The sequence below is a fragment of the Macadamia integrifolia genome, chromosome 5 (assembly GCF_013358625.1).
Source record: "Macadamia integrifolia cultivar HAES 741 chromosome 5, SCU_Mint_v3, whole genome shotgun sequence".
Classification (NCBI taxonomy): Eukaryota; Viridiplantae; Streptophyta; class Magnoliopsida; order Proteales; family Proteaceae; genus Macadamia; species Macadamia integrifolia.
In genome coordinates this window covers 42,484,409-42,502,199 of record NC_056561.1, presented here as the reverse complement: position 1 = coordinate 42,502,199, position 17,791 = coordinate 42,484,409, and the positions used below count along the sequence as shown (strand labels likewise).

The 17,791-nt window shown below is 37.4% G+C and overlaps 2 protein-coding genes across 2 annotated transcripts; both read right to left on the bottom strand.

The window, feature by feature from the left end:
* Window positions 1-4,731: 4,731 nt before the first annotated feature.
* On the bottom strand, window positions 4,732-5,970 carry LOC122080341 (protein indeterminate-domain 16-like). The gene has a single exon (XM_042647293.1). The coding sequence runs from the start codon at window positions 5,782-5,784 to the stop codon at window positions 5,176-5,178; it is 609 nt and encodes a 202-aa protein (XP_042503227.1). The 5' UTR covers window positions 5,785-5,970; the 3' UTR covers window positions 4,732-5,175.
* Window positions 5,971-13,137: 7,167 nt separating this feature from the next.
* Window positions 13,138-17,575, bottom strand: LOC122078801. The gene is made up of 8 exons (XM_042644936.1): window positions 17,284-17,575; window positions 17,116-17,159; window positions 16,128-16,188; window positions 15,110-15,203; window positions 14,664-14,748; window positions 14,506-14,571; window positions 13,560-13,678; window positions 13,138-13,374 (listed from the first exon to the last, which is right to left on the bottom strand). The coding sequence occupies exons 1-7, from the start codon at window positions 17,387-17,389 to the stop codon at window positions 13,565-13,567; spliced, it is 570 nt and encodes a 189-aa protein (XP_042500870.1). The 5' UTR covers window positions 17,390-17,575; the 3' UTR covers window positions 13,138-13,374; window positions 13,560-13,564.
* Window positions 17,576-17,791: the final 216 nt, after the last annotated feature.

Below are 17,791 nucleotides of genomic sequence, written 5' to 3'. Positions count from 1 at the left end.
GCCTGTCGAGATGTTGCACCAATACTCCCTGGATTAAACTGTGATGGAATACGAGACATCGTACACCAACAGGAAGGCCATCATTATTGGAGTATTTGTCCCAAGTCATACAATAATATCAATTTAGATTTAAGGGTGAAAAGCCACCTGAAGAGAAACAGAGGATGGAGAGTTGGGGATAGAGAATAGGGATTTTTTTTTTTTTTTTAATTCTTAGTTCAGTGCCCCCCCCCCCCCTTTTCCTCCCTCCCCTGTTGCTATTCAAAATCTGTTTGTGGAAACCTTTAAACTTCAACATTTTCAGGATTCTATTTTATTCCAGAAGCATTGAGTATTGAAGAACAATGACGATATAGTTACTGCAGCCCAAAGTACGAAGGGATTTTCTGAGTTTGAGAGTTTGGTTGGGATGGGGCCTATCTATGATTTATATAGGTAGCAAATGATTAAAAAACATGGGATCAGAATGAGAGAGCACTTAGTTGTATTAGACAGAGATAAAAAGTTCCTATGCAGGATTATTAAGTTCCTGCATGATGATTATTAGCAGAACCCGCAATATCATGAACTCATGCCCCCAAGCAGACATTTATGAATTTATGCATTTATGAAATTGAGTAATGAATACACCACGTGATTTCTGTATTTCTTTTTTAATTAATCCATGTTCATTGTGCAGCAAAACTACAATTTTTTTTTTTTTTTTTGGGTAGGTAGGGAGGGAAGTAGGTAACAGCCAGGAGGCTTGAAATTGAGACCTCCTGGTGAGCATGAGTTTTCTGCACACCACAGCTCACCAACTGCGCTAGGCAGTTGTTGTTTCAAAACTACAATATTTCTATCCCACATAACAAGATCCCAGTGGCACTTGTGAACTTGCTAAAAGAATGGCAGTGCCTGTCATGCCAGCAGGGGAAGAATTCCGCCCTGAAGCTGCAATAGTTATATCACTTTGGTTTAGGTATACACCAAGCAGCTCAGACATTTTCAATCAAGTTTTATGTTAATCCTGTTGGGTGATGAGCATCTTCCTTGGCCTGAGTTGTAATAGCTGCATTTGACATTTCATGCTTCATCAGAAGACATGCTTGGAGGCCACATAGATGATGTAGAAGAAAATTGGAGTAAACCTATAGTAAGAATCAGGTATTTTGTTATATAACATTCTTTTCCCATATGTGTAATTTTCATTTTGGGGTCTGGAAGTACTTTATATATTCCATTTATTTTCTTATTACACAGTTTGGGCTTCAATGGAATATTTCTACTGGGTGGAAAGTCTAGGGAGGTTCCTTCGAAGTGGTGATATTGTACTCGTGGCTGGAGAAGCAAGGGAATGCTTTGGTTAGTATAACCTTTCAGGTCTTTTAGAACATGATATATGTGTTGGAAAATGGAGGGAAATAATTGTGGCTTCTGAAGTCCATCACCTTCTAAGATTTTACCACAGAAGAAGTTAATACTATGTATTAGGGTAGAGTGTAGGGTCAGCATTTACATAGTGGTCCACACTCCACAGGCTGATGTTGGATGGGGGGTTGGACTAGGACCACCCTTTGATGGATACTTCTTGACAACATCTGAAACTGAAATGAGTTTACTTTATGATCTGAAGGTCACTTGTATCCAATTTCTTCTTTTCTTTCCTAGTCAAACAATGAGCAATGCAATGGCCTATTGTAGTTAGGGTTTTGCCTTTAAATGTCTCTATATGTATACCAACTATGATGAAAGGTCCATGATTTCCATACTAATCGTGGGCAAAACTAAGCTCAGCGATTCCTGTCTCCGTCTTTTGCCCTTTGACAATGTGTTTGTCAAGATTTTAATTGCAGAAATTTAGGTAAAAATAAATTACCTTGAAACTATCCTTTTGATGGGTTAGAATTTCATTGCTTGATATTTTTAACGAATGAATACATTTCTAGGGGCTCAATTATTTTGAAGACTTCGAAGTTTAAATATGTCAAATGAAAACGAAAGTGCACGTTAGGACTTTGACATTGTCATGCAGAGTGATATATATATATATATATATATGTGTGTGTGTGTGTGCACTGTCTTTCATTGACAACAATGAATAACTGGTAATTGTGAATTTTGTGGGCACTGTACATGTCTACATGAGATTTGAATAGGATATTTGTATTTTTGTGAAGGTCACTGTATGGATAGTGATGTTGACAACAGTTACATAAAATTCCAGTCCAACTAAGATGCCATGTGGAGGATATTAGGACAGATTTTTTCTTCTATAAACCATGTGTATTTAAGAATATTAGAACTTCCATTTTTATCTATTTTTTTTGTGCACTGCTTTGGTCTCTTTGGTTTGCACATGTACAACATAGCCCACTGAATGCACCATTAATGAGGAGTTGTATACTAAAGATTAGAGAAACTAGAAGAAAAAGTGGTAAGCCAAGAATGACCTGGGGAGAAGAAGTAAGCAAGTGGATAACCTTGGTATGACTTTGAATGGGGCTGAATGGAAAAGCAAGAGTCATGTAGCCAATGCTATTTAGTTGAGTTGAGGCATCTTTGGGCATGATTACTCATTCCTTGACATTGTCAATTTTTATGGGCTGGTAATATGTCTTGTTTTGTGTGGGATTTTTTATAGTGATAGGGTCATGGTCTATTTTTGGAGGAAAGGAACAAGTGGACTACCATGGTGGAGCCCTTCAAATGGTTGCGGTAGTATACACCATCATTGTCAGAACTTAATTTCTTGGAAATCCACTTCGGACACTTTTCACGCTATTTCTATCGACCCCACTATTATAATGGCCTGTGATCATTCATCCATTCTCCAACTCCCCAATGTTTATTAGGGAATAGGTTCCTCTTCAGGAGTCGCCACAAATTCAACGTTCTTTTACCAAAAAAAAAATAAATTCAACATTCTCTCTTAGGAACCCCCAGCCCATCTGGGATAAGAGTAATTTTCGCGAATAGTTCACAACTTGGAATGTACCTGCTTTGAGGCCATCCTTGGTAAACAAGCATTGCTTCTCTTAATATGTAGACTGGCTTGCTTATAATTATTTATTATCATCTATAGTTCAGGAGGATGCAGCATGCTCAATGATAGGACGCTTCACAAAAAATTTAGGCGACCTTGGAGATTCCCCTGCCTAATCTAGGAGGTGACAGCTATAACTTCATCATTGACACCTTGATCTAGAGTGCCAAGTGTGGCTGTTTAGGAAGCCTTTCCTAAATGGCCTTAAAAATCTGCCATGTGCAGATCAGATGGGGTCCAAGTTTTGTGGAAAGTCACCCACCTACATGTCAAGTATCAGCCCCAAATGGAGTTTTCCAAGTGGCAAAGTAAAACTTTGAATATCTAGGTACTACAGGAGAATGCATGGATATACACAGACAGCTGAAAATACAACTAATCCAACGGTCAATTGGCCAAAACTAACCAGCTTGTTATCTACATGATTCAAAATGGTGAACTGTATTGGAAGCCCTTCCAAAACTGGGGTATATATAGGCATTTTCCTTTTTATATAGGTTTTTATTCACCAAGACCCTGTTCTCCGGACAGATAAAACAAATAACTTTTTTTTATTCTCTTTTCAATGATTGTCTTCAGGATATTCTTCTTTATGGGACCCTAAATTGGTAATAACCACATTACTGAAGGTTGATCTAAGCAAAATCATGGTGACAATAGTTGGGGAAAGAAGAAATGGTCAGGAAGTTGAAATGGAAGCAAAAGTGAGACCCAAAGTGGATTCATCACCTTGGGTGGAGAATTATGTATGCATTATTGAGTCATCATCCATGATAAATTATATATTTCTGAATAAAGGATAGGAGGTTGCTGACTAGTCATCCTAACCCAGTCTTGGGTCATCTTGAAAGTTACAATACTTCTTAGTGCTGTGACCTATTTCTTTTTGTCATCCCATTATATTCCAGGACATGGGTAGTGGGTGTTCAGTCTCTAACATGTGAAAGTTAATAAGCTGAAAACAATAGGGTACAGCTACCAGTTGATATTGATAAATCAGTTGTTTCATTTTTAGGATTAATTTCCTCTTCTATCTACATCAAGGTTCATAAATTGGGCCATATCTCCTCTCGAGGCCATGACTCTATCAGGCTGACTCTTCAAGTCCTCAGTCCTGGGTCAACTGTGTATTTGAAAGTAAGGGAGTTAAAGATTCATTCTTCACCTTAGTTATGTACTGATTCAATATTGCTACCCACTTTGAGCATTTTTTGCGGTTCCCAAGTAGATTAAAGCCTCTAATGAGACGCAAATCTCCTTCCATTTAAGATTTTGTAAAATCTGCAATTAAGAGAAAGTGTACAATGAGTAGAGAAAGTTGGCAGTAGAAATGGTGAGACTAATTCCAGTGCCGGATTTTTTTGAGTTCCAAATAATGACAAAATGAATGGCTGGATTGTCCATCTTCTTTTCTCAAAATGAAGAGTAAATGTGTAAACTTGATACTGGTTAACATCAGAATGCAATCGAAATCCTAATCAATGCCTCAATTAACACAGAGATGCATGGCTGAGTGAAATCTAAATGTCTAATGTCTGGCCACTGTCATTTACATTGCAATTTATAATTTCTACTTCTAATTGTATATTTTTAGTAGGTTTTGATCTGATTATTGTCACCCCACAATATCTTTTCCATGGTTTGTTTTTAACCCTCCCTGATCTTTTTTTTTTTTTGCAGGGGTACCTCGGATCACAGAAAGAAAATGCTAAAATTGAGCTTCTTATGATGCAGTTTTCAAACCAAGATGATATTACATATGAAGTTCAAGAATCAGACAACTCTTCTAGGTTGATGCTTTCTAATAAAAAAATTTAAAAATTCATTATGCAGATGTCAGAGTTTGTTTCTGTGATCTGGAGAAATAAGAAAAAGGAAAGAAAAGAATAGCAGATTGTGTTCGAAGTTCTCTGTCATTTTATTGTGTTTCTCTCTCTCTTTTCTTTTTCAATGTGATGCAGAAATTTAATGCTTATTTTGGAGACTCTGACTGGGGATCCATCTGACTCAGTTTTTTTTCTTGTAGGGGACTGAGTTGGTCTCTCAGACGAGCTAGTATGATGATAGTGAATGCAATCTTTACCCAGATGTGTACTTAGAAGACTTACTACTTATAGCCACCTTTTGAGCCAAACCCCTGGTCTGAATCTTCACTGGTAAGGTCGAAACCGCTGGCGGCAAGCTTGACAAGTGATTTCCATGCACGTAGAATCTATGTGACGGGTTGCCTTCTCTTTCATTCTCTCAGCCTTCTCCACCGCTTCCTGTGCTCTCTCCCAAATCTGTCTTGCTCGTGCAAAATCTGATTGCGCCAATTCCATCTCCCGCCTTGTTAGCTCCCTAACTCTCTCTGCATAAGCCTTCTCAATAGCAGCTAATCGAATTTGCTCTGCAGCTTGCCACTTCAAAGCTTCTACACAGCTGTAGTTGGTGCTTTTGTTAAGGTCATGCTCACTGTGGTGTCTTGCCAGCATACAATCAGATGGCGGCCGGAATGGTTGAAGGCTGATGGACAACTGCAGGTCAAGCGATCCATCGCAAGACCCAGATGCTCTTGAATGTGATCTCTCAGAGGAACCTGACATCCTGGCAGAGAGGTGTTTTGAAGAGGGTGAAGGTAGTAGTTGCAGTTCTTTCTGATCATCTTCTTCCATTGGAGAAGGTGGGGGGAAGGGTAAGTGAGGAAGATCCTTGGGTGGCAGAACTAGTGTCTGTATATACAAGTCATACGTCAGTTGATTACCAAAATGCCCATGCATCCAGTGTAGGAGGGTATAGCATAACTACCTTAAATCCCTGCATGCTGTGAAGATTAGGAGGAGGGGGTACATTGGTCAGAATGTTAATAAAATATGTAAAAGGGAGGAGTTCCGTTTAGGCCCAAAAGCCCAAAGGGATTACGGGCCAGAGAGGAGGGAGGGAACGGATCGCGTTATTTGACAATGAGTGGCTTTTTTGGGTTCTTGCGAGTTGGGAGAGCTCAAAAGGAAAATGAGTTTTTAACTTTTTGCCTTTTTTAGGATGATGAGGGAAGTGAGGAGGTGGGAGAGGAGTGGGTCAGTGGGTGTGTAATTATTACCTTGGCACGTGCGTTGAGCATATTGGGTTGTGGACACACTTTATGGTAGGCCTAAGTTGTCGGCCTCGGCTTAACTTAGGGTTCTTAAAATTGCTTGTCTAAGGTATCATTCCAAAGAAATTCCGCATCTGTTAGTCTTATCTTTGTTTCCCATTTCTAGGGTTAGGGCATATTTTGGGTGATTGTTGATTTATCTGGATCAATTCTATTCCAATTTAAATTGAAATTGATTGAGGTTGGTCTGGATCATGGATCATGATTCAGTTCTTTTACGAGAGTGTCAAAATGATGCCTCTTTAGGTGTATTTAAAACTTGACATTTACATTTGATCATCTATGTAAGAGATCTTCAGAAGAAGAGAAGATACCTTCATTTAATTGCCTATGTAAGAGGTAGAACTTTATTGGCTCAATCCTTACAACAGTGGGTGGTGGTTTTACTCAATTTTATAATTCAAAACTGGGAGAATAAAACCCCAGTCCCTGAATCTTAAAGTGCTTGAGTTGTGCTTTGAGGAAAGCTAATATATGGGTTACTTTGTTGGTAAAGTTATATGTACTTTCATTTTGTTGGACATATGTAATCTCAAAATTCATAATGGCTTCATTTGGTTGCAAGGAAAATGAAAGGGAAGGAAAGTTAAACTTATAAACTTAAAATATAAATTTTTGTTATCATTTTTTTTCTTTTGTCCTCATTACTCCACATGATTTTATTCTTGACTCCAAATTATTGTATATTTGATTATTAAAATTCACTTTCTTCACTTCCATTGTAGTTAAATCTCTCGGATTTGAAAAACAAAATAAATATTACATTTAAAAAGCGTCATTACTCTATATATATTTATTAAGAAGTTTAATCATTATATTTATGTTGGATAATAATTATAAATATTTACTTTTTAGGTTTAAAATTGTTAACTTCCCTCCCTTTTAATTTCCCTTTAACCAAACAGAATCATTGTGGATCAAACACTAGCATTGCTTCCTTTGTTCTCTATCACTTAGTTTAATTTTATGAAACTTTAACTCTTAATGTTGGAGTATAGTTAAATTTGATACTCACACTTTTGAACTTCCTCTCAGTCTTGTCCTGACCTACTTAACATTCTACCATAAACTATACAAGTTGCAGGCTTTGCAGCCATAGACACAAAAGTTAAATGCTGTTTCAAATATTATATATGTTTAGATAAGTCTCACAAAAATTTCTAGATAGTTATCATTTTAGAATATCACAATATCTGCTACGTAGCAGATTAGGTGGGAGCAGTGTGGCCCACATATTCTTTGGGATTGAATATACTGATGGAATTTTGTGCTTTCAAACTTGTTATGATCAATCCAATATGCTCTTTATCAATCGGTCGGTCTCTCTTGATAAACCAACTATGAACTAGGGTTCTTACTAAAAAAAAACTATGAACTAGGGTTTCAAAGATCAGGATTGGATCGGCGAGATTGAACGATTTACATTGAAATCGGTAAAGGCTGAGTCCCTTCCAATAGCTAGGGTAAAGGTATTTTGGGCCGATTCTGACTGGTTCCTCACGATCCTGACTGATTTTGAACTAGATTGGATTAGAATGGGATGGAGGACCAAACAAAAGACAGTTCTATAACCTGGAATCGGGATTGGGATCGGTGAGAAATCAGTTAGTATTGGGCTTGGCCAATTTTGATCCGAGTCACAAATACGACCAATTTGGTCCTTAAATCCCATGATTAAAGCAACAAAAAGATATTTTTTAATCCATGGACCCTCACGGCCGAACTCGGATCCAATTGGATCCCATGATTAAAGCAACAAAAAGATTTATGCCTGAGCATGATGAAAACATGGGCGGCTAAGCAGCCACCTCTTCGGAGCTTAAGTCAAGAAGTCCTAGCAATATTAAAACCCGAAATCCACAATTCGGAATGATTCGGTCCAATTTCAATTCAAAAATCTGCCATTTAAGGACCAACCGAGTTGAATCGGCTAAACTTAGGATTGGTTTCGGTCAATTTCAATCTGAATCAACCGGTACAGTATCTTGATTTTTTTTTATGTTTTTTTCCTTGGAGCCATAGAGGCCGAACTCGGATCCAATTGGATCCAATGATTAAAGCTAAGAAAGAGATTCATGCATAAGCATGATGAATACATGAGCGGCTAAGACACAAACTCTTTTTCCCTTCACCTTTTTCCGTACTAAAAATCAAATACATATATTAGACAATCAACTCAACAACGAAAAGAAGATGTCATGATTTATAATGTAAGTCCTAACTCCTACCTTCAAGTGCATATGGATCATAAGGATCGGGTAAGATCCGTGGGTAGACCATATACCCGGCATTGGTTGGGATACTATTAGATGTTAGGCTTTTTTTACTTTCACAAGGACCTTTTACCTCGGTGATTTTGTTCTCGTCACTTTCCAGCTCACAATTGAGAAAGTGTTAAACTTCGAAGCTCTAGGACTACAGTTAGTGATAGCTCCTTTGGCGGTACTGACTAGCTATATCACGTCGGTGAGGTTGCTTGCAATTTGTTATGTCGCAAAGTATTTTGTACCAAAAAGAAAAAGTTTTCTATCATTATCGATGATTGAAAAATCCCCTTACTGCTACTATCCTTTTAATTGGATTAAGGATTGTGTTGTTTATGATGATATAAGAGTCTAATCACAGGGTCAAATCCATCACAATTGAGGATAAAAATTTTGTCCATCCAAAAGAGAAAGGTTTTAATGTACAAACGGACAATGGAAGGACAATTTATGATGTGCCAAATGGGGGGGGGGCGGCAAAGGGTTTGGTCATTTCGACCCCTCTGGTCCAATGGCAAGGGTCTGTGCTTGGCCGTGCACAGAATCTTTTGCCAAATTATATTGATGGCCAACTAGACATATTATTAATGAGTTTAGGTTTTGATTTTAATAACCAATTATCTTATCATTTGGCTTAGTCTAACTCATAAATGATTTCAACTAATACCGACCAGACCGGCCGGGCCGACCAATATGGCACACTCAAGTTGAAGGGCCAAAAGTTAAAACCTAGACAGCTCCTCGGACGAGAGAATCATCCATTGTGCAACTACAAAAAAAGGGGCCATAATCCATATGGGAATATGTGAGAGTTGGTGGCATTATACACATCATCACCATCCCTTATAATTGTTGGTAGTACTCTTCTAAGCTTTGGATTTGTTTTCCAAAGCACTTATGATGGCAAGAGTACGTGCAGCTTTCTATTCTAACGTTTGGCACACATCCCCTTCACATGAGGGGCTCTTTCGTTGATGCAAAATCCTTCACACTTTTATGCTTAGATTTTCCTTAGGCCAAAATAAGGGTAATCTCCATGTAACCAAGGGCGGTGATAAATAAGTCTTCACCATCTTATATGGTACAAAAAGGATAAAATTTATAATACAATTAATGATGATAATTTTTTTTTCCCCAAATATCCCATATTGTACGAAGTTTTTAGCCCATAGCTTTGATCGAAGACTAAAGGTGCCAAGCTCGGTATAATCAACTGAGATTATATCAAGAAAGACCCCAATGAAATTGGATTTTTTTTTTTATTGTTTTTGGCAGGTGGGAGAGGAGGGGGGGGACGGGGGAAGTTCTTTGAGTAGGCAGTAGAGGCTATGTCAGCAAGATAGGATTCATTTTCATAGAGTCCAGGGCTAGAGAGTGACCTTGGGACGTGTGCCCAGGTCCTCCCGATCGTGGGATCACTCTTTGATCCTTGGGCTATGTGGAGAGGAGCTGGAACCATGTCAGTAGCCTCTATTTCTCTCTTCCAACTTCTTTGCCCTTCCTTGAATGAGTCTAGCTTTGCAATGCAACCAACATTTAACACTATATCCTTTTGTTTCCAGAAATGCTCCTCTATGTGCTCTAAACGGTAATAGGTGGGAAAAGTGTTGACCACTAATTGCCCTCTCCATCGGGTTAGCAAAGTCCCTTACCCCATTAGATATGGTTGCGTGACGCACGAAAATCCTTTACAGTGAGGTAGTGAGCGGCAGTAAAGATCCAATAGTTGGGGTGGATACCAGGGCCCCCCTAGCCGTTGGATCCTCACTCCCACTCACCACTCACCGTAGAGAATTTTTGTGCCCCAAATGTTCACGTACAAAGGTAGATTCAGACTACTCCAATGGAGTCCAGTGATAAAGTTATAGTAACATTTCATATATGACCAATGCGAAGCATTTCCCATCATACCTAAGAATTGGAATTGCCACACCACCCATCCATGTGACGAAGTTGGAGTTCAAACTAAGGATACTCTAGTCATCATGACCTAGAGAACCCTTTTATTGATATAACCTAAGCAATCTATAGAAGTGTGATTTCTTTTTAATCATTAGTAACGTTAAGCTAAAACAAGGGGAAGTGTCTTGTAAACTCAAATTGCCATCTATCAAACTTTCTTTTAACTCTCCTTTTGACTATTTTCCTCTGTTCTTTCAAGCTGAAATTTGACAAGCAAGTTAGAGATATAGTCATATGTAAAGATACCAATCGATTGATCTTGATTGGTTTTCAATAGGATTTGTTCCAGCCTAACGGTTAGTTATAGGACCATTTAGGTCTCTTCTTAGTTCCAATAGAGAAACACAAAATCGTAAAACATTTATTAGCACATTAAATTGAATTCTCATAAGCAATAATAAATAAACTCCAGTGGCTAAGTACATAAATAAATAAACCATAATTATGATTTTTATTGATTTCGGTCCTTCGGTAGATTTTTTTGATCCAATCAAACCAGACCAAAACTGATCAATCCCCAAGAATTTTTCTTAAAACTTAATCTAAACCAATAAAAAACAGATTACTTTTTATTTTAAAATTCACCCTCCAACTTGGCATTCTTTAATCGCATGTCCGTCCAACTACACCCGAATTTAGGTATTAGTATTGAATCAGCCACATTAATTGTTTTCTCGATTTTGGCAGTGAGCAATACGATAAAAAAGTATTTTAAAAAAATTATTAGAAATTGATCTAATATGAATTTATACGGTCAATTCATATTAATATTAGTAGTATCAGTATCAGACTATCAGTATCAATATCAATATCGACGGGATATACCATGAACTAATATCTTGACTACATTTAGTGAGCATTTTTTTTCTTTTTTGAAACACCTAGTGTAAATATTCACTAGTATGTTATGTAAAAGTAGCTGTCATGACAATGTGGCAGGAGAGTCCCATGCACTGGAATATAACAGGGCACATAACTAGGGCAATCTTAATTGTTTGGATCTATTTGTCATGGATGATGCCCTTGAGATTCATAGAGAAGCTTACTTTATAAGAAAGGGAAAGGAGAGAGATGGGCTTAGAGCATGTGATGAGTTGGGGGTGTGGGAGCAAGTGCCCTATAGCCTATAATGGATCAGCTTTAGGAAAATGGATATGAATAGTCCCCAAAGGTGAGGTATGAATGTGTAATGGAGGTCGCTTTTGGGCTTTTGATTTATGCTTATCTATGGTCTCCCACTAAGCCCTCTTGGGAGACCATATAACCTGGCACTAAAGCACTATTGGAAGTCAATATTCGGCCAAATCTTTGTGACTTCTCTAGATGCCCTCCCCACAAATTGGGTTTCTTTTTTCCCTTCCCCTTTTTGGTTGTCAATAAGTTATTCATGACACATAAAATCATGGAAAATGATTGAAGGATTCACCCATGAATCTACAATCATAATTACTTCTTCCGCCCTATTTATTGGAGATTCAAAATTCCCTTCACTACTCTAAAGCACCTATCCAAGCCCAGTGATTGACATCGATTAAGGTTTCCTCTTCCACCATCGCTTAAAAAAACTTGATTCTAAAATTATAAAGACTGTACAAAACCAAAATGAAAAAGGGGCTAACTTTAACCTTGAATTTTTTAAATGTTTAATACATGATTGATCCATTCTGAATTTTCATCATAGTATGGTTCTTAGATTCAAATTTCACTACAATTTCAAAATAACAAGTTAAACTTAAAAAAAAAATTCACCTTCTAAATTATTCCTATATCTAAATTCATTTCCTATATGATTAAAACTTTCGCTCCATAAGTTCTTAACAACAAATAGTATAAAAAAAAATTGGGGTGAAATTTTGTCTTTCTTATAAAATGGTTAGTAATTCTCGAAGTGGTGGGAAGCATTCACAATTCCATGAGATAATTTGGTTTTCACAAAAGTCACATTGTTATAAGGTGAAATGAAGTCTATAAACATTATTCTCTCTGTTGTGTAGAACATCAACTTTTCATATATGGTTTCGGTAAAATAAGTTTTTTTTTTCACAAATACCTCCTTAACACTTTTAATGGCAGCACATAAGGGCATTTATGAAAGCAAAAGGACACATACAGTTACAAAACTGTATATAAAGCCTTCATATACATGGAGCTGAACCGAACCCCATAACCACCCCCTCCAGGCCTCCACCCACCACCCACCACCCACCACCCACCAATTGTTTATTTTTTCTGCAAAAGTTTCTTTGTTAAAAGATTAATGAAGTCGGCCTATCAAACTTATAGTTTAACATAGATCAACCAAAAGAACATCTACAGTGTCTCCAGCCTTTGGATTATCTTTATCCAAAGGCTTTACTTGTGACACACCTAAAGAAGATTGTCTTTTAATTTTTTTGGATCTACTATCCTATTGAGCGCCGAATGGCCAGCCTACTGGATGCTAGTAGGGCTAATGGCCACTATTCTTATACCCATCCACTGACAAAGAAGATTGTCAATGATAGATTGGGTGGTGTTCAAATTTTGTGTGCAATCCTGCTCATATCAAGTATTAGCCACATAGAGTTGACCACATAGCAAAAAAACTATTAAAAATTTGAGAACTTTCAAGAGGGTGCATGCTAATCCAAATGAGGGCAAATGACCACATGGCAAAACTATGTGTGCTTTTTGTAGGGTAAAGGGAAAACTGTTTGTGCCCACATTAAATGTGAAGAGTGGTTTTTGAACCCAGGGCCTTTCACACCAAAACCTCTCTAGAACAAGTGAATCTTATACTACAAATTTCGTTCTACAGCAGCAAAAGTGAATCTTATACTACAAATTTCAGCTAGACCATATGATACAACAATCACACCCAATGAATGGATTGACCTAATATGAAGGGTGCGCCACCATCTTTTTCTGTCAGGATGGTCTTTCTACCAGAATTGTTCTACAAAGCAGAGCAGGAAAAATTGCACGATTGTCCCCATGGAAATATGGAATGCCTGGAGTAGTATACCATTAAGTCAGATTGCACCATTCATCTATCAACGGACAAAAGCTAATGAAATGGTTTCTTTGTACTCATGCACGCATGTAACATTGAGAATACCTTGTGTTTAAAGTTGGGGAGTACCCGTCTACCAGAATAGAGGGAAACTGGAAAAATTATGAAATATGGGAAGCGCACCTGAGCTAACTTGTCTTTATGGATGGTGATATCTTTTTCCTAATGATCTCTTGAATAAGCTCAGGATTCAAAATTGCTGTACTGTTCTCAAAATTCGCATTCTCCATCTGCTGGCGTAACTGTACATAAAAATTCAGGACAAATATCACCCAAATGAAAAGTTAACAAATAGCCAAAAAATAAAACTTCATGAGGTCAATCGCACGGTGAACCTATCATAAAAGTGCCATTGAACATTTTTAAAAGGAAAAAACTGTTAAACTATATTCATCCAAAACACACATCCCCATTCATCCAGTCTAGGGCAATAGCAATCCCCTAAAAATTGAACTAGCAAGTATAATCCTGCCTATCCATCAACATCTGCAATACAAATATTAATAGAGACTATGCATCACAACCCAAGAAAGATACATGGATGGTAATGATGCTTAGAAGAGGTGGCCCCCTCCAAGAAGCAGGTGGCAAATCCATATAAATGGGCTAGTCAAGCAACGGAGAAATTAAGCACCCTCTCCCCAAAAATTAATGAAATCTCCATTGGGAGTGAAACATTTAAGCAGGCGTTCCATCGGGGAGGATATTTAATGTGAAAAGTTTCTCTCATTCTCAACCAAAAAATATGCAAGGGGTCTTGGTGTGCCGAATCCTACTTATTCAATCAATCCGATTCTCGCAACAAACCCAAGCTACAGTTTTCCCATTATTCCGATGGAATACAGATCTTATATCATCCTTCATAGCTTTTCCCTCTCTTTTTTGGCTACAGCCTACAGGGGTAGGCACGCAGGTTAGTTGGCTACGAGTGAGAATGGACTTTAAAAAACTCACACAGACCTCACCTACTTTGCAAGGTGGTATTTTACAAGATAATGCCAACAATTCTAATAGCTTCTTGATATTTATCCAGCCGAAACACGAATAATAGAATCTGACTGTCATTTACCATCTCAAGGATAGCAGATTGGTCCTCCTTGTGAAATTTGCGCATGTGCTTTAGCATCTCTAGTTGCTGCATATATATAAAGAAAAAGATGAGGTATTCTTTGAATTATAAAAATTGCATAATACCATTTTTTTCAACCCTAAATGAATATAACATACTTCTTCTTGCAGCTTGTGTTGAAAGCGCATCTTTTCTGCAAATTCATCAGGCTCGAGCTCAGCTTCATCACAAGCCATCTCTTCTCTGCCATTTCAATATTATCAAACATCAATCAGGATTTCTTTACACCATACTAGGTTTCTGTAGCCACATAGCATTTCATTGCTCAAGAATGCTCAAAACTACAACTCCTTATACAGAAGACATTTCCTGATTGGGAATAGTTGGAACCAACCGTGTACTGTAAAATTAAGATACTCTCTCCCCAAAATTTGTCAGGGATTTGCTCGGTAACAACACCAATTGCAGGCTAAGAGACACAGGACTACTTTATTAAATTGGTAACACACTTCAAGCATTTCATTATTGAGTGAAAATTTTCCAATCTGCCCGTGCACATGCAAGCAACAGCTAAACACACACACAGGGGGATAAGTGAGCTTACTTTGCAACAAATCCATAAAACCGGATCATCAAGTCTTGGTCATTCTCATAAATCATATTCACTTTACCCAAGCAAGCAATGCCAAATCTTGGATCTGTAACAGAACAGCACCCCCACAGGTGAATGAGCGGTGAGAGAAAAATATGGAAACATTCTCACTTTTGATGCTATTACATATGATCCTCATAAATGTGAATGTTGATATCATGAAATTTTAAATTTCCAATACATGTAGAATCCACATGCCATAACAAGGATAATGAACAATAAGGACAGGAGATTCTCTATAAGCAAAACCTACCTAGCATAATTATCTTAATGATCATACATACTGGCAGTGAACAAACAATTTTAGTAGTTCAAATCATCTCTTTGTTTCAAACTACAAGGTAAATGGTCCAAAATATGTCTACAGACCAGAAGGTAATGACCAACCAATAAAGTCAACTTAAAGCAGCCAACTTATCAGATAGCGACTCATGTCTGATCCAACAAGAGCAACACATATAGACAGTCACACACACATGCAGAGGATTAGAAAGGTTCAATTCCCCAATTTTTTCATATATATATATACACGTTGTTTCCTAATACATAATTTGACTTTCTCTCAAAGAGGAAAAATGTACTGTCAACAGTCCACTTCCCATGGAATAATCTGATAATAGAATCTGATCCACAAATCCAAATCCTTAGAAAGTCCAAGGATTCAAACTCAAATCCACAATTATTGATCCCTCGGATATTTTCTGTTATTTGATAAAATAATCGGGATTTGGTTCTATCTTGGACTCACTCTGATCCGATCTATTTACAGCCCACAACAGCCCCCAACCAGTTTGGCTTAGATAGATGTTCCAAACTGCCTTCACTTTTCCATTCAATCATACAGCATTGCCATTGGTAGGCCCTCCATTGATCTTGCCAACAAGAACATTAAATTTTATTCGAGAATAAACAATGGGAAAGAGGGGAAAAAAGTATTTAATTATTTAACATTTTAAAATTGACGAGATACATACCAACTCCATTTCCAGAAGTATTTCTTCTTGGATTGCAGTGGTCACAGCAACAGCTTCCTGCTTGATATAAATTAAAATTGTTAAGTGCGAAATGAGGACAACAGATAGATGGCCTTGATTATACAAGCATTCTACATGTATGTTACATTTAGAACGTTAACCGTTGCTGCTAAAGACATGGGTGAAATTGACAAGGTTCTATTTGTATACAAATGTATGATAGACAATGCAATAAAAACAAACGGAATTGTTGGCAAAACCAGTATGAATATGTTATTTTGAAATAATGCAAATGTTCATATAGATTCAATCACAATTGCACAATTAGCCTCACGTTGCTCTTTCTCGTTATCATTCCTGAACATGTAGAGATATCCTGATGCCACTCTAGCAACTATTTATCCATGATATTAATCACAAAAACCTTTCTCACAAACCCCACATCTCTATTTCCAGAATAACTACAAGCGATTCAGATGCTAAAGAGAGATTTTCCATTATTTGTTTCGAATCACTTGTATACCTAAATGAATATAGCTTGAAACTTGCATCAACTATTTTATGTCTGACTCGACTGAATTTCAAAAAGCCATATCCCCAGTGCTTGCATTCAGCCTTCTCCCTTTTGTATCATCGATCATCTTCTATCACCATTAAACCCAACTACCATTAAGACAGCCACTACAAGCACTTCCACCCTACTTCTTACATTCATCTCCCGAATTTACTAACAAAAAAAAGTTTTTAAGTACATCCAAGTCCAATACTTGAATCATTCAGAAAGAAGACAATCATTGCAGCTCCATTTATTTCTATTGGATCACCAAAATGAGATAAAATCCACAGATGGATTTATTTTACAGGTTAAAATAGGTTAAAGGAGACTAACGAATTGGATTGGGATCTAGAAGCGAACTTATCATCCGTACCCAAAGTGACTATAAATTATGAGAAAAAAAATATGAAGAGAACAAGGAAATTGACCTGTTTATCCTTCCTCACAGCATCAGCTATCCGTTTCTTCACGTCTAGAGAGTCAAAGAGGGTCAAAAACATTGAAATGAAAGAAAATGAAAAGAAGGAAAATACTGCAATCATAGTGTTGAGAAGGGGAAAAAAAAGACAACGAGAGAATGAGAAAAGGGAAATAACCCGATAGGGAAGTGAGGACGGAGAAGCGATTAAAGAGATAAAGCAACTGTTCCCTCGACAGCATTCCCGATGTCTGAAGATCGTTCGTCGCCGCAGAAGCAGACATACTGAAATGCTTCGCGATCCCAAATCTCTGATTCAGTGCGTAAGAAACGAAGAACACTTCCCACTCTCCACAATCCAGGATTTTTAAGACCAGGAATCAAAGCCTTTCCTTTTCTTTTAGAGGAATTATCACTCCCGTCCCTTTAACAATGGCTAAATATCAAGTTCTCCACGTTTTTCAAAATATTCTATCAACCGTGAGTCCGTGACTTAGTGTGTAGTTTTTATTGTTAAGTGGATATCCTATTTTTCATAATAACCTAAATGCCCCCATCCTTGTTCGATCAAAAGAAGAAATAATATTGTTTGTTCTTCAGCGAAACTCTAACCGAGAGTTGGAAGAAGCGACTAAACAATATTGTATTAAACAATTTTACAATTATAATGTAAATGGCTAGTTTTA

Excerpts from the sequence above, each read along its gene's own strand:
- LOC122080341 (XM_042647293.1), bottom strand. The coding sequence starts at position 5,784 with ATGCATGGGCATTTTGGTAATCAACTGACGTATGACTTGTATATACAG.
- LOC122078801 (XM_042644936.1), bottom strand. The coding sequence starts at position 17,389 with ATGTCTGCTTCTGCGGCGACGAACGATCTTCAGACATCGGGAATGCTG. Across the intron at positions 17,160-17,283 it reads CGTCCTCACTTCCCTATCGG|ACGTGAAGAAACGGATAGCT; the intron begins GTTATTTCCCTT and ends TTGACTCTCTAG. Across the intron at positions 14,572-14,663 it reads AACACAAGCTGCAAGAAGAA|CAACTAGAGATGCTAAAGCA; the intron begins GTATGTTATATT and ends ATATATATGCAG.